The sequence below is a fragment of the Diabrotica virgifera genome, chromosome 2, assembly GCF_917563875.1.
Source record: "Diabrotica virgifera virgifera chromosome 2, PGI_DIABVI_V3a".
NCBI lineage: Eukaryota > Metazoa > Arthropoda > Insecta > Coleoptera > Chrysomelidae > Diabrotica > Diabrotica virgifera.
In genome coordinates, this window is record NC_065444.1 from 107902095 (window position 1) to 107920135 (window position 18041).

General features: G+C 32.7%; 1 protein-coding gene across 1 annotated transcript in view; it reads right to left on the reverse strand.

Annotated features, from left to right (window-relative positions):
* The window catches only part of LOC114335866 (uncharacterized), a 128688-nt gene that overhangs the window by 38410 nt on the left and 72237 nt on the right, over positions 1–18041 (reverse strand). Inside the window, exons 2-3 of the mRNA XM_028286153.2 lie at positions 17364–17711; positions 9954–10260 (exon numbers count right to left, since the gene is read on the reverse strand). Coding sequence (XP_028141954.1) covers positions 9954–10260; positions 17364–17626 — 570 coding nt within the window. The 5' untranslated portion in view covers positions 17627–17711. The remainder of the gene's footprint in view (positions 1–9953; positions 10261–17363; positions 17712–18041) is intronic.

Consider the following 18041-nt stretch of genomic DNA (forward strand, 5'->3'; position numbering starts at 1 on the left):
TATTTCTTGCCTCAAATCAAAAATTCTTTTCAACATTTTTGCACGGGTCAGCCATCTTACTTCTGCATTCTGCATCGTCATATTCTGATTCGAAGGACTTGAGAAATTCTTGAAGTTGACGGTGATTTAAACCTTGTGACTTAATAAAGTTCACTATTTTGATAACTACTTTCATAACATGGTCGATTTTGAGAGATTTGGCACACAAATTCTCTTGGTGAATAATGCAATGAAAATTCAGCATCGACGTATTGCCTACTTTACAGGCCTCGTTTTCAATCAGTTTTACCAAACCTTCTTGTTTCCCAACCATTGCTGGAGCACCATCAGTTGTTAAGCCCGACAAGTTGTTTAGTTTTAATGGAAAGCGGCCTGGTGTTGTTTGAACGGCCTCTAATAAATCTCATGACTTAGTGGTATCCTTAAGTGGAAATAATGCTGCTAGTTCTTTAGTTTTATTAAAATAGACATCAACACCTCTGATAAATATCACCACTTGTGTAGTATCCGTCATATCGGTGCTTTCATCCAATGCCAGAGAATAATATATGAACTTAGATTCGCGATTTTTCAACCTATCTTTGACATGTTTTCCAAAATATCATCCACACACCTTGTAATAGTTTGACGAGATAGGCTTATTTTTGAGAATTCCTTTTTCTTTTCTGGACATAAAATTTCAGCGACGCTTTCCAAACACTACTTAATAATTTCACCGTCTGAAAAAGGCTTTGATTTTTTTGCTAGTATTGCAGCTACTGCATAACTCGCTTTTACATAACATGTTGACTCTGAATTCGCTCTTGTAAATACTTGTTGTTGTGAAGAAAGTTTTCTTTTTAAGCTATTGATGCTTTTCAAGTCAGCACATCATTATGTATGTTTGGTATTTGTTCAGATTAAACATAAGAGAGGAAACTAAAAATATTTTTGGTAAATATTGTGATCTCAATATCATAATTATTTTTATATTCTTAAAAAAATTGACAGCTTCGCGGGCCACAAGCTGACAGTTGGTAGGCAGCGCAGCATGCGGCCCGCTGGTTGGTCCTTGCTTTAAGCCTTTCTATCGCGGTTCTTTTTTATCCTACAAAAATAATAATAAAAAAGGAAATCTTTGGATTATTCAGAATTAATATGAAAAGAAAATAAAATTTACGAAAATCTGAAAAAATCTGATTTTTTTAATTATATGAAAAAATCTGATCTTTTTAATCATATTTTTTTAAATATGCATTCTAAACCGGTCAAAATGTCTGGTTATTAATACATAGCTAAAATAAGGAAAATTCTTATAGGGATTATAAGCTTTAATTTTTGTGAAAATGGCGTACTAACCTGTTTTTTTTTACTTTTTCCTAAAAACTTCGAAAGGGTCCTCTTATTTTCATCATAATTTGCTTAATTTTGATGCTATCAACTTCTTCTAGAGCGATTTTGATAGGCATTTCTGAGTAGATAGGTACTTTAAAAAATATTTTGGTGAGTATAGTTAATAAAATGCATCGTTTTCCTGTTATCTAAGTTTGAATAGAAAGAAAAGAAGAAAGATATACAATGTAAAAAGCTAAATAATCTAATTTGCAATAGTAAAAAACTCAATTCTCATACAAAAATTTTTTCAAATCATAGTTTTTTCAATAGATTTATAAACCTAACAGATACTAAATTCAATAATAGTGAAATATAACTTTTAGAGAAAGGATTCAAACACAACTTGCCTCAACGTAATAATCAAAAAAATTTAGAATATTTAGGTGTAGAATGTGAAGTAGCGTTAAACAAAACTGCCAAAAACATAGAAAAAAGCATCATTGCAAAATCTATTACCGATGTATGTAGTGAAGCTAATAATTGCTGTTTCAAAGAAAACTAAATAGCCGTTTCAATTAAAAATAAATCAATAAAACATGACATAATATTTACAAAAGCAGACAAAGGTAACACTACTATTGCTATCGACAAACGAGACTATAATAACAAAACAATAGAATTTTTAACTAACCAAAACAGTACAAAACTAAACAAAGACCCCACAGAAAAATACCGAAAACAAATTAAACTAGCCATTGAAAATTCAAAATCAATACTAAATCCAACAGAACAGAAATACCTCAACATTATGAACCCACAACCTCCTAAATTATACTCTTTTATTAAACTACACAAACCTGACCACCCAATAAGACCTGTAGTTTCTTTTTATAGAGCTCCGTCATATAAACTTTCAAAAAAACTGTCAGATATTATTACAGAATACACTAAATTTTCACCTAAATATACCGTAAAAAATACACTAGAACTAGTTAATAAAATACAACATTTTCAATTGCCCAACAACTCCAGACTAATTTCATTTGACGTAAAAAATCTTTTTCCTAGTGTTTCTCCTACAGAAACTTTTGTTTTAGTTAAGAATCTTTTAGACCATAATAGTACAAATTCGATCATTGCATCTGAAATTTTACACCTTCTTGAAATTTGCATAAATCAAGACTATTTTGAATTCAATAATCAAATATACACAAACAATAGTGCAGGACTTATTATGGATAATCCTCTAAGCCCATTGCTATCAGATATATTTATGAACCAACTTGAAACAACAATTTCTAAACATCCCGTATTTAAACAGTTGTTATATTGGTGGAGATACTTGGATGATATACTAGTATGCTTTACAGGAACTAACAGACAACTTGACCAATTTCTATCAAATATGAATTCAATTCATAATAAGATTGAGTTTACAATAGAAACAGAACAGAATAACTCCATAAACTTTCTAGATGTAACGATTTCCAGACTACACAACAAACATGAGTTCTCCGTATATCATAAACCTACCCATACTGACACAACTATACACAATTCATCATCCCATCCTACACAACACAAATTAGCAGCCTACCATAGCATGATACATAGACTGACAGAAATTCCCATGACAAAAAATAACTTCGAGATAGAACTAAACATCATTAAACAAATAGCAGTAAACAACGCAACGGCTATAACGAACAAACAGTTAACAAAATTTTAAACTAAAAACTCCATAAGAAAGCCCTGAAATTAGTGTATCCACCACCACAGAAAGAACCCAGTACCTTCTGCTCTCTCACATATACTGGCAAGATAACAACAAAAATAGCCAGATACATAAAAAAGAAAGGAATAACACCAGCTTTCAGAACTAACAACAACTTAAGCAAATATATTAAGAACAATAAAAGCCGAAAGAGAAAGCAACTACAGAGTGGTGTGTACAAACTAACGTGTGGTGACTGTCCAAAAACGTACATCGGTCAAACTGGCAGAACTTTTGACAAACGGATAGCAGAACAAAAAAGGGCATTCAACAATAGAAAAACAGACACTTCTACATACGCACTTCACCTTCTAGATCATAATCATTCTTTCAATGAAGGGTTTCAAATTCTGCATATTCAAAATAAAGGCCTTAAGCTATCTTTTTTAGAATCTATGGAAATTAATAAACTGAAAAATACAGATATAATTCTGAATGACCAACTCGAGACAAACAGCTCCCCACTCCTCAACCTCTTCAGTTGAAGACTTAAAAAGGCAAACACATTGTAAACTATATCACTTGAGAAAGGCACTCTGCCGAAACAGCTGTAGTCACTTAGTTATAATAAATTCTGTGGAAGTATAGAAAACAAACGTTTTCAGTGTTTTATTATTAGATAAAATGAACTTCCATCAAGTAACGGTCGAATCCATCAATTAGAAAAATATACATTCAATTACCTATAATTCACTTTAATATAACATTAAAAGGTTTTCCAAAAAAAGAAGTTTATTCGATTTTTTATTAGCTTCAATTTTGGTAATAACAAACTTTTTGTAAAAACTTATTGTTTTCGAGTTATATTACGAAATAGTTATTTTCCTAACAAGTGCAGAAAGAAAGTCATACTTTTCCGCACGCGACTGAAGTTTGCCGAACGACGCGAAGCGGGAGTTCGGCAAGCAGTCGAGTGCGGAAAAGAGACTTTCTGCAAGCGTTAGGAACAATATTTTTTCTACAAGTCTTTAAAAAATGACCAAATCTTAATCAATTAATTTAATTAATATGAAAATACATACACAAATTAATTCTTTGTCAAGGTTGTCAAAACCAAAGTTTCAGCATAATTGGTTAGCATGACGACGATCTTGGTTTCCATGACGACGATTCAAAACCATTGTTATTGTCTACTGATTTGACTTTCCAATAGGTATTATTTTAAAATTATTTTATTTCATAGAATTCTCGCGTTAATTTCATTAAAACATGAACACAATAAGATATATTTGAAATAAATTAGTAAATAATATCCAAATATTAGTTTATTGCATGTATTATAATTACTTTAAGACCATATTAACATATTTAAATTAACACGCGTGCGGAAAAGTAAAACGCGTGCGGAAAGGTAACACGCGTGCGGAAAAGTAAAATTTTCTAAACTAAAATGCGTGCGCGAAAGTAGACATTTTTGCACGCTCGTAAAAAAACTGCTTTATAACATGCATTTTCGTCATGAAAAATCAAAATGTTTTATCTTTAATAACTCAAAAACTGTCGATTTATTTGAATAACTTCATATAAAAATTTTTATTTAGAATTGGTCCCTCTATCGATTTCTGGGGTTATTTTTATTAAATTAATTTCCACCCACAAGGGGTGGAATCCCCCCCCCCCCAGGATAAAAGAGCAAGTTGGCACCATATCATTTTTGTCCCTTGAAAATCTTCAGTGACTCATTTTAGCTCGTCGAGGCTTAATTCAAAAATTAAAATTAAAATGGTACTTTCGAAGACAATAATATAACCCATAAAAAGTAACGACTGGATACGATTTAAAAAAAAAACATAGTCTTCTTCTTCTTCTCCCTCTTTATAAGCAATTCTGCTTGTTCATAGGCGGATTGATACCTCTAAGGGGGTCTACCCCAAAATCCCGACAGCCAAAATCCCGACAGTCACAATCCCGACGGCCACAATCCCGACGGCCAAAATTCCGACACGCCAGAATCCCGACAGGCCAAAATCCCGACAGGCCAGAATTCCGACAGGTTTGATAAGTTTGTTTTTAATATATAATTACATTTATTTCTTGTTTTTTGTTTATGGCCATCTGCTTTATATATTTTGAAAAGGAAACTTTAAATGTTCAAAATGTAGTGATCGGAATTTTTACTTATGTCGGGATTTTGGCCTGTCGGTATTCTCGCGTGTCGGGATTCTGGCGTGTCGGGTCGGTGTTTTGGCCGTCGGGATTTTGGCTGTCGGGATTTTGGCTGTCGAGATTTTGGGCGGCACCGCTCTAAGGAAGGTTGTCACTCCATCTTTTGAGAGATCTGCCGATACTTTTTCTACCGATTGGTGATTTATCTCTTGCTATTTTGACCACACGTGTCTCCCCCATTCTGGTTTTGTGGATATTTCACTCTTTGTTTCTATTTAGTGTCCATTCGTTTATACACTGTACGTTACATTGCCTTCTAATGCCTTCCACTCCTCTTTCGATCTCTCAGCGTATTTCCTGAAATTCTTCCCAGTACTCTCATCTCTGCCGTTTCCAGTAGTCTTTGTGTTGTGGCTGTATCGGGTCTTGTTTCTGATGCATATGTCATTATTGGTCTTACACTGGCTTTATAAATTCTTAACTTCATCTCAGTGTTAATATGTCGGTTTCGCCATATAGTGTTATTAAGGCATCCTGTCTGCCATTCGCTTTTTGTATTTGATTTCTCAATTATTTGTCCAGGTTTCCGTAACTTGACTACGTAATTCCAAGGTATTTTACTTGCATTACTTGTTCAATACTGATACCATCAATTTCTATTTTACATCTGATTGGTTCTTTACTGATTACTATTGTTTTAGTTTTCTGAGATGGAATTGTCATATTGAATTTCTTTTGCTGTTATGTTAAATCTGTGGACTAATCTTTGCAGACTATCTTCATCTTGGGCTATCAATATTGCGTCGTCTGCGTAGCAGAGTATTTTTACTTCTTTGTTTCCCATTCTATTTCCTCTTTCCCATTATATATCCCCTAAAGAGCATTGGACTCAATGAGTCTCCCTGTCTTATTCCGCGGCCTATATCTATAGGTTCTGTAAGTTGTCCATCTATTCTGACTTCCATTTTGTTGTTTTGGTAGATGTTTTTAATAGTTTTCATGATATCTAGGGTAACTTCTCTATTATACAGAAGATGGATCACATCTTTGATGTATACTTAATCTGTCAAATGCTTTCTTCAAGTCAATCAGACGTACAAATGCTGGTATATTATACTCTAGTGATTTCTCAGTAAGTTGCTTTATGACGAATATTGCATCTGTACACGATCTTCCAGTACGAATTAGGGGTCGCCAACTTCTTGAAAATTTTAAGATCTTGTCTTGATTTCAAGACAAGATCAAGACAAGAAGTAATTTTAGATTTCAAGACAAGACAAGAAATTTTATGTCAATACCAAAATTTCTTGTCAAGAAAACAAGAAATCTTGAAATATCTTGACTAATAATGAAAACTCTAAAACGTATTTATTTGTGAAAAAGATAACATTATTTTGACATAACATAACATATTTTAATTTATTGAACACTTTTTTTTTCTAAATCGATTTGCAAATATGTAAATTAAAACTAATAATTAATGCTTACCTAATCCTGTTGAAAATAAAATTGCAAACTAGATTTTATTTTAAATAACAAATTTAGCACCTTTTTGAAATCGGAATTGAGAGCCAGATAACACTTCTCATGGAGTCAACACCCAGCCGATTTCTTGGCTTTGTTCTTGTTAAAGCTGCGCTTGAAAATATTCTATCCGTAGGTGCAGATGTTGCTGGCGTTTCCAGAAAATCCTTGGCCATTTTCGATTATGACGGATAGATATTTTCGTGTCTTCTCCACCAATCAAGTATATTCTCAGAATCGTCTGACCTATACTAAATTTACATTCAAGATGCAGTAGAAATAAACAAACCAAGACACGTTCAATGCTACTAAGAGCACTCCCGTATCATAATTTACAATGGATAAACTTTGGAAAACATGATTTGGGATTTACAATGTACACATTGTAAATTATGATTCGGGAGTGCTCCTAGTAGCATTTAACGTGTCTTAGTTTGTTTATTTCTACTGCATCTTGATTGTAAATTTAGTAAAGGGCCGTTTATGTATTTTTCAATTTCATACTTCAAAGATTGTTGGTTATCATTATCACCTTTCTAAATAATATCTAAATCAAGTTCGTTATCTTCTTTTTTCAGACGAAGTGCTGGCTCTGGTATTGGATTATGTAAATCATTCTGCGATTTATTACAGTAGTCAGTTTTAACTATTTCTTCAAATTTTTGTACTGCCTCTGATTGTAGAAGCTTTCCCCAAGATGAAGAGGAAAATGCCTCTACTTTATGCCTCTACTTTATGCCGAGGATCCAAAATTAGAACCATACAGTATATAGTATAGTATAGTTGATCCAAAAGATGGCATAACCCAGACATCCAAAGTGAAAGTTATCCTTCAACACCAAATTGTTCTATATGGTCCACACAATGTCCAGAAAAAAGTCACACCATTTTGAGCATCGGGTTTGGGGGGGGAGGGGGGAGAAATCGGTAAATTCGTAGTTTTTTTAAGTTTTTCGCCAATATTTCTAAAACTATGCGGTTTAGCATGAACAACCCTCTATACAAAATTGGTCTACATTAAATTTAAATAAAAAAGGCCCTATGCATAATATTTCTAAAATGAATCGTTCCAAACTGGTCCAAAAAAAGGCCTAACCCAAACATCCAAAGTAAAAGTTTTCCTCCAACACCAAAATGTTCTATATGGTTCACATATTGTTCAGTAAAAAGTTACTAGTAAAGTAGTTCAGTAAAAAAGTATTTTGAGCGTCCGGTTTGGGAGGGAGATGGGAGAGAAGCCGGTAAATTAGTAGTTTTTTTACGTTTTTCGTCAATATTTCTAAAACTATGCTTTAGCGTAAACAATGTTATATACAAAAATGTTCTACATGAAATTTAAAACAAAAAATGTTCTATACATAATTGTTATAAAAAAATCAACGGTTCCAGAGTTACGGAGGGTGAAAGTCGAGGTTTTCGATACTTTTTATATTTTTTTGGCAATATTTATGATATAACTATACCAAAAACCCAGACATCCAAAGTGAAAGTTACCCTCCAACACCAAATTGTTCTATATGGTCCACATAATGTTCAGAAAAAAGTCACACCATTTTGAGCGTCGGGTTTGGGAGGAGAGGGGGGAGAAATCGGTAGATATAAAAAGGATCGAAAACCTCCACTTTTCACCCTCCGTAACTCTGGAACCGTTGATTTTATAACAATTATGTATAGAACCTTTTTTGTTTTAAATTTTATGTAGAACATTTTGTATAGAACATTCCTTACGCTAAATCATAGTTTTAGAAATATTGACGAAAAACGTAAGAAAAACTACTAATTTACCGACTTCTCCCCCATCTCCCCCCCAAACCGGACGTTCAAAATGGTGTAACTTTTTACTGAACAATATGTGGACCATATAGAACAATTTGGTGTTGACAGAAAACTTTTACTTTGGATGTCTGGGTTAGGCCTTTTTTTGGACCAATTATACTATACTACCTCCGTAACTTTGGAACCGTTCATTTTAGAAGGGTTATGCATAGGGCCTTTTTTATTTCAAATTTAATGTAGAACAATTTTCTGTAGAGGGTTGTTCATGCTAAACCGCTTAGTTTTAGAAATATTGACGAAAAACGTAAAAAACTACGAATTTGTAGATTTCTCCCCCCCTTTCCCCCCCCCCCCAAACCCGACGCTCAAAATGGTGTGACTTTTTTCTGAACATTATGTGGACCATATAGAACAATTTGGTGTTGGAGGATAACTTTCACTTTGGATGTCTGGGTTTGGGTCTAACTATACCACTAATAATATAAAATTAGTTTTATTATAGTTTTTTAGTATTTTTCTCTCGCAGCTTGAATGCAGTAACGTCTCTCTATCAATTTTATTATTAAGTTCATGAGCCCAATATTTCTAGTTTATCTAAAAGTAAGTTTACTCCAATTACCACCAATGGAACTGTGCAATATTTTGCCCTTCGAGTATTGAAGAAAGTGTTTTAAAGCTTCTCAGATGCTGACAAAATTTACTCATCAGAACCCATTCTTCATCGAATATTTTGCAATTATTTAGATTTTTGATGTTGTCGCAAAATAAAGTTAAAACATTTTTACACTTAAACACCATGTTGGCATCTTGAAAATTGAATGCCACTTTGTAGACACATCTAATTTTGGCATAGTCATTTAGTCATCTTACCCTGAGTTTTTGATATTTTTTGACAAGATGTTTAATTTGACCTACAGGAGAGTTGAAATCCAAAGCAGTATCATTTATATCATTTTCTTCTTCGATCTTATCCTCCAAATAATCAAAATCCTTTTCGATGTCGACATTGTTATGATTTGGTTCAATCATTTTTATGAAATCCTGGACATCCAAGTTAAGAATATGTGCGAAACATACAAAATACTTATTTTAAGCATGCAACTACAAATCAAATTTGGCGTTCGTCAAGGAAACAAATGCAGATCGGGAACTCCCCCCTAGTGGCAGTGGAGACCGTGTTAGCAAGCAACGCAATAAAAAGGTCGCCGGGGAATCACCGGACCGGGTAATCAAGAAATTTCAAGATCTTGAAATTTTTTGAGTCAAGACAAGATATAAGATGTCAAGAAAACGTCAAGACAAGATTTTTTTAAATTTCTTGATTTTTTCTCAAGACAAGACAAGAAGTTGTTGTCAAGACAAGAATTCTTGTCTTGTCGACCTCTAAGTACGAAAACCCTGTTGTTCATCCGCTAAACTTATCCTTAAAAAAATAGTAACGCAACAATATTCAACTTACCTTTTCTTTACTAGATAACCTTTCGGAAGCGAGAGTGCCATAAATGCTTCCAGCTGTGTCAACTTGTTTGGCGTATGAAGAGTCAGCATAGGCGTGAAAACAGCATCTTACTAAAGCGTTGGCAGCAACTTCTCTTTTGCAGATAAAAGCGTGACACTCGAGGACTTTTATCCCAGTCGTTCTTCTTAAAATGGCAGCAAAAAGCGGGGGATGCGTAGGATTAGGCGTGCGAGCGAAAGGTGAGTCTAAGGGCAAAAAACGAGGATTTGGACTGTGAAGAGTATTCTTTTCTGGCACCAAAACATATCTGAAACAATCAAGAAGAAAACTAGGAAAAAGAATAACAAATGTAGTATAAGAACTTTGGTAAAGTATGCCATTACATTAAAATGCTAGTAAAGAATTTTTTAAAATCATGGAAGCAAACAAAAATATTTAAAGTATGCTATCGAGAGGCACGTATCCATTTCGTTGGAGCTCCGTGTAGCTGGAGTACGTATCAATGGATACGTATCAAAATAACATACATGAATAAACATGTTCATTTTTCAACAAAAAAAAAAACAAATTTTTAGACGGTTTTTTGTAAATAAGTCAAAAAGTAAGTATTTTATAAAAAAAAACATTCTTCGCAAAAATATAGCCAATAAAAAATTGAAAAAAACGATGTATGTATGAGATTCCTAGACTCAGTAAAAGAAGAGTTGTAACTAGTGAAAAATAGGTTCATACTCGCCAAATTCCAAATCGAATAGTTTAACGTGAAATAACCAAAAAAATAAAGCACTTTTTGAGGAAAACTCATTACAACTTTTTTGAAGTCTTTAAAAAAATCTTTATTTTTTTTAGTTTCTAGCATTAAAAGTAAGGAAGTTACACTCAAAATGAAGTTGGTCCGTTTTTGGTAAAAAAAATCGTGAAAATCACTCCCTAATTAGCATCCCAAATGAAATTAATCGTTACCACTCCACAAGTTGCTTTACTCATGTATGTATTGTTTGTATGATCTATAAGTTTCATCGGTTCAATATATGATATACACTATTATAAGCTTTAAGTGCTGCTTATTTTTGAAGGGACTGTAGTTGAAAGGGCTTGAACTAGTCACTAATCACGAGTGTATGCAAATTTTGAACAGTCATATCTTAACCAATATTTGTCTTACAGAAAAACAAAAAATCCAAAATATTCAGAAATGCAAAACCTACATTTTTTTACTGTTTCTGATTTCGGTATAACTAATAAATTTTAAGTTATTTTGAAAAAAAGAATTTTTTTAAAATTTAAAAATTAAAAAATATTAATTTAAAACCAAATTTACAAAATACAGATCATATAAATAATACATAAGTAAAGTAACTTGTGAAGCGGTAACGATTAATTTGATTTAAGGTGCTAATTAAGGGGTGATTTTCCCGAATTTTTTGACAAAAAAAAGGGAGCAAGAAAAAGAAACTTTTTTAAACTAAAATAATTTTAAAAAGTTGTAATGAGCTTTGCCCAAAAGTGCATAATTTTTTGGTTATTCCACGTTGAAACATTCGCTTTAAAATTTGACGAATATGAACCAATTTTTCATTAGCTACAACTTTGCTTCTACTAGGTCTAGAGAGTTCATACATACACCATTTTTTTAACTTATTTATAAGCTATATTTTCGCTAAGAATATTTTTTTGATAAAATCTTTTTTTTGAGTTATTTCCAAAAAAAAAACTTCTAAAAACGTGTTTTTTGCTGAAAAATGGTTTACTTTATAATTAGAGACCGGAATGAATGCAAGAGAAAACAGAGCAAATAGTCGCATATATATGCACAAAATTGACGCAGATATTCAAAAATTTATAAAATATATGCGTAATAATGCGTAAAATCATATAATAATAGTAATTTAAAATGACTTAATAGTATTTAACAAGTCGTGTTTTTTATATAGACTAACACTGCAGTAAGATTGAAATAAAATTTTGCATTTGTTTATTTTTGTATTCAAAATAACAATATTTTCAGAAGTATAATAACCATACATATACCCTATTCCACGAATATACGACTGTGTTGGATTATTTCGACAACGAATATTTTATTGTGCAAAATATGAAGAACGAAAATAAATTGCAAATTATATTGCTGCTTATTGGAATAATTATTATTAGAGCCATTTACTTTCGTACATCTTATGTTGCACACTGAAATATTCATTGTCGCGATAATCCAAAACAGTCGTATGTTGGTGGAATGAACCATACGTACGTAGTAGATAAGCAATTTTACAAACTAGTGTTATCGATATCAAAACAATTGACAATAATTTGTTTTTAACAATTTGCAATTAAAATATTATGCTTTATCTGTGTATAAATGTTTATACATCGAAAAGCTTCTATCTACATAAACAAAAGTTATTTATGCATTTTTCAACCTGTTTATTAGGGTGGGCCGAAAAAATATTTTTTTATCCGATCGAAACGGGGTAGGTTTTAAAAGTTGCATTTGGGATCCTAAAAGAAAACTGCAAAATACTTTTGCTGAAAAAAAATATCTTCAGTCTGCGCATTTGACTTAAAATTTCAGTTTTTTTGGTAAAAAGTAACTTTTTGGAAATAATTTTGTACACATTAAGAAATGAGATAGAATGACCGGGTAGCGTTATATATGTTTGTTAACACTAATAGAAAAACCCCAAACAGTTTCATTTGTCTTATGCAACATCTTCAGTGTGCGCAAGAACCACCAATTTACATGATTTTAAAGTTAAATACAATATTTTTATACCACTTACCTTTTCTAATATTTGAAGTCTAGTTGTTTTGAAAAGTCTACAGTCAACTTTTTTCTGTACATTTATCGAGGAAAATATATCACCATTTATGCAACTCTTCGCTAGTTCATAATGAACTACCCAGGACTCACCACGAGGAGGTGGTTGCATGTCGAGTCCCACTCGTGCCCTCCCTTCCATCCAACCATGAAAGCACGTTGTTCTTTTTGCTTAGGCTTTGAACTCTTTCTTAGAGTCAAACTTAGGCCGCATTGCTCTTTCAAATAGTCTAGTTCTGATTATTTCATCCCTTTTCTTTTCATCGCACAAACAAAGTAGATTTGAGTATGGATCAGAAATATTTATACGACATATGCAGAATAGTTACTAAAGGAGAATCACCACCAGGATTTTGGGATAGAAGTCCTGGAAAGTTGAATCATGCACGGTGGGTGACAACTGCCAATCGTGTACTCCGATTGTACATTGCATCTAGTTCACCATCAGATCAGTTGAAAGATTTAGCCAAATATGTTGCCTTAGTTTATGCTCCAAGCTGGTTCACTATCAAATGCAATCACAAACTGAAGGATGGTTCAAGCAACCTTTGGAAAATGCTGGACTTTTCATCATATATGTCACACGAACAAAAGAAAGTGATTCATAAGTGCATTAAAAATAATGCATACTTCGCACACCCCGAAAATATGCTTGTGCCAATGCTCTACGATGACAAGGAACACATTCGTCAGCTTGCGGTGGGACGAATATTAAAAGCCAGAAGAAAAAACGACAGAGAAAGAGTTCGAATTTTTGAAATTCCTAAAATAAATTTTTCTGCCAAAGAATACGTAGATTTAATTGAATGGGAGTTTATGGATGTAACTGAGCCCCCTGTTACCATGCATCTATCAGAAGAGGACCTCAACAGAATATTGATTGACGGCGTGTCAGATATTATTGCAGAAGGTGTGCTGGGAAAATTACCGACACATACTCAAGCTGTTGAAAGAGCAGTAAAAGAAGTCACACGATCAGCACTATAAGTGTGCGATGAAAAGAAAAGGGATGAAATAATCAGAACTAGACTATTTGACAGAGCAATACGGCCTAAGTTTGACTCTAAGAAAGAGTTCAAAGCCTAAGCAAAAAGAACAACGTGCTCTCATGGTTGGGTGGAAGGGAGGGCACGGGTGGGACTCGACATGCAACCACCTCCTCGTGGTGAGTCCTGGATAGTTCATTATGAACTAGCGAAGAGTTGCATAAATAATGATAAATTTTCGTCGATAAATGTACAGAAAAAAGCTGACTGTAGACTTTTCAAAACAACTAGACTTCAAATATTAGAAAAGGTAAGTGTTATAAAAATATTGTATTTAACCTTAAAATCACGTAAATTGGTGGTTCTTGCGCACACTGAAGATGTTGCATAAGTCAAATGAAACTGTTTGGGGTTATTCTATTAGTGTTAACAAACATATATAACGCTACCCGGTCATTCTATGTCATTTCTTAATGTGTACAAAATTATTTCCAAAAAGTTACTTTTTACCAAAAAAACTGAAATTTTAAGTCAAATGCGCAAACTGAAGATATTTTTTTTCAGCAAAAATATTTTGCAGTTTTCTTTTAGGACCCCAAATGCAACTTTTAAAACCTACCCCGTTTCGATCGGATAAAAAAATATTTTTTCGGCCCACCCTACTGTTTATGTTGGAAGGCAATAGTTCAAAATCTGGTAAAAGGTTTAACAAGATCACCTAATGCACTATCGCAGCTTTTTTCCAAAATATAAAATCCTGAGTTTTTGTTTAAAACTAGTTGGCTATGACATTAAATTTGCTTAAATATTTGACATCATACTATTTTTATAGTTCCAGTTGCTTTTTTACCATTACCAATATGAATTTTTCTAATGAGGAACTGATTAAAATGGTGTTTGTGCTAGGAGAGCATAACAAAAATGTACTACTACCAATAAGAATTTTTCATCAATAATTCCCTGATAAACAATTACGAAGATAAACTTTTGAAAGTATACTAGAACGGTTTCAACGGACGGGACATTTAGATTACGATAAATCTGATCCAACAAAAACTATTGTAAGTGAAAAAAAGGAAGTAAATGTAATCCTTAGTGTCACTGAGGATCTGCATATTAGTACGGCCGTTCTTATAATCCGTGTCTAAAAAAACTCAGAAAATAATCATTCCGAGTTTCGACCAACCTTGTATCCTAAAATTAAACATTTCGCCATATTAATAGTGTTTAACAATAGTAGTCTATATTAAAAATCGTTTGAACATAAATAGAAATTTTGAAGCCAAAACACTACAATTTTCAGGGTGTTAATGTTGCTACGAAATTAACAAAAAACGTAATTATCTTTTAAGCTACCTCGTATAATATTACAAAACCCAATATTCTAAGAAAGAAGACATCGAGGAGAATCCAAAAATGTAAAAATATATAGGGTGTTCCGTTTAAAAAAAAAAACAAGTTTGTGTTACCCTATCAATACGGGTGGCCCTGTATATTTGAAAATATTTTTAAGTAATGGTTCTATCTGTGCCCCAACTTTTACCTAAATAACTTTTGTTCGTATCGTTTACGACAAACGAGGTAGTGGGCTTTGTCACAGTAATGCCCCACCCTGTATGTATGTATTGTTACTCTAGCCAACAATTTCAAAAGTTAGTGATATTGAAATAATTATAAGAGCAATAATAATTATTGATGTTTGTTACTTTGTACTATGTAATGGTAATAAAAGGGCCTAGCCTGGTAAGATGATGAAAACTGCCCCCAACTCGATTCGAATTCCATATAGGTCACCGTTTAGCATATATAGTGAAACCCACTTTCTGAAATTTTTAGCCCCCTAGGTGGTCATGTGACCCACCTAGATCCTGATTAGGGTTTCTATGTTTTTATTTTTTATCTCGGCCGCATCGAGAACTAACGAAAAACTTTAAATAAAAAAGTTGCAAGCTTTAAAAAGATCTGTCCGAAAAAATTTCTTTTTTTAATTTTTGGCGGGAAATTTATTTTGGCGGAAAACATTCGTTTTCATGAAAAAAATATATGACGTGTATTTTTGCATAATGTTTCACCTTGAGTTTTTTCAAATTTTTAAAATTTGTGAAACGCACCTTTAAAAATAAAAAACCGCATTTTTTCGGTTTTTCTTTCGTTTTTTATACAATTTTATACATATTTTTCAAAAAAGGTAACACCGTCACTATAATAGGTAAAGAACTGAAAAATAATTGGGGTTTGTTTAATAAATTTTTTTTGTAATGCCATCCATTTTCAAGATACAAAAATTTTCGTTGAAGAAAACAAAATATTACACATTTTTTACGATTTTGCCGAATCTACTGGCAACATTGTAATAAAATTTGGCAAGTTTTAAGAGGTAGTTGTGCATTTTTTGACATACAATTAAGAATTTTCTATTTATCATTGGCGCGCATAGGGCTAATAGTCTGAACTTTTTAAAGAAAAAAGATAGTACGCCACTGACATATTTCAAGTTAACAATCGTTTTTGAATTCCTCGTTCAATTTGTGACAAAAAATCTATTTTCCTATTTTTTCATACGACGCGCCATTTTTATTCAAAAAAATAAAACATCTTAACCCTTACAAAGTATTCGAACTTCTAGTAGTTTCTACATCTACATACATAAAACTCGTACATCCATTATAAAAACTAATTCGAATACTTTGGAAGCATTAAGATCTTTTATTTTTTGCAGCACAACGGCGCGTCGTATGAAAAAATGAGAAGATAGTTTTTTATCGCAAATTGAACGAAGAATTCAAAAATTATTGTTAATTTGAAATATGTCAGTGGCGTACTATCTTTTTTTTTTTAAGTTCAGACCATTACCACTATGCGGGCCAATGATGAATATCAAATCCTTAATTGTATGTCAAAACATGCACAATAACTACCTCTTAAAACCCGCAAAGTTTTATTACAATGTTGCCAGTAGTTTCGGCAAAATCGTAAAAAATGTGTAAAATTTTGTTTTCTTCAACGCCCTGTATCTTGAAAATGGATGGCGTTACAAATTTTTTTTATTAAGCAAACCCCAATTATTTTTCAGTTTTTTAGCTATTAGAGTGACGGTGTTACCTTTTTTGAAAAATATGTATAAAATTGTATCAAAAAACGAAAAAAAAAAACGAAAAAATACGGTTATTTATTTTTTAAGGTGCGTTTCACTAATTTTAAAAATTTGAAAAAATTCAAGGTGAAACATTATGCAAAAATACACGTTATATATTTTTTTCGTGAAAACGAATGTCTTAGTTATTTTTTTATACTCATTTAAAATTTTAAAATCGGTCTAAAACTTAAATTTCCCGCCAAAAATAAAAAAAATCGGGTAGAACTTTTTAAAGCTTACAACTTTTTTATTTAAAGTTTTTCGCTAGTTCTCGATGCGGCTGAGATAAAAAATAAAAACATAAAAACCCTAATTAGGCTCTAGGTGGGTCACATGACCACCTAGGGTGCTAAAAATTTCGGAAAGTGAGTTTCACTATATATGCTAAACGGTGTCCTATATGGAATTCGAATCGAGTTGGGGGCAGTTTTCATCATCTTACCCGGCTAGGCCCTTTCTTTATAACTTACCTAACGGCAGCACAATAATGCAAGCTCTCAATTGGGAAAAACCTCGTTATTTTCTTATGATTTTCATCCACGTTTTCTAATAGAATTCCGTTCGACCACACGCTTAACCAAGAATCGATCCCCTTGGCTCCGGTTGCTCCTTGATCAGGATAAAGCTCTTGTAGAGGTTCTTGGATTCCTTGTAAACCATCCTTGGTTTGTTGTGGCACGCTGGAACCAAGGTAAAGAACTCGACACCGACAGATTGGAGTTGACTCAGACATATTGAAAATATGTGGATTGAAGAATATTGTGAAATTAAGTTAGACTGGATTTGTGCACATTGATATCATTTTAGGGTGGTAATACCTGAAACAAAATTTAATATTAATAGTAATATAATAAGTAGTAATACTGATATATCAGCGGGCCCTGGTTACAGTTGGGATGCGGGCCCGCCTGTCCAATAAAACCACACATTGTATATCAAAAGTTTTTTAAACATTGAATATAAATCACCACATATCATAAAATGCATCATACATTTTTTATAAAAACTCAAGCTATTTATAGTTCATTTTACTCACAGTTTTTGATTGACATGAAATTTGGCATTAACATAGTAGCTAACATGTCAAAGAAAAAAATTATATTGTGCCGATGTGTGATTTTGTCCGGGGGTGAGTTTCACCCCTTCTC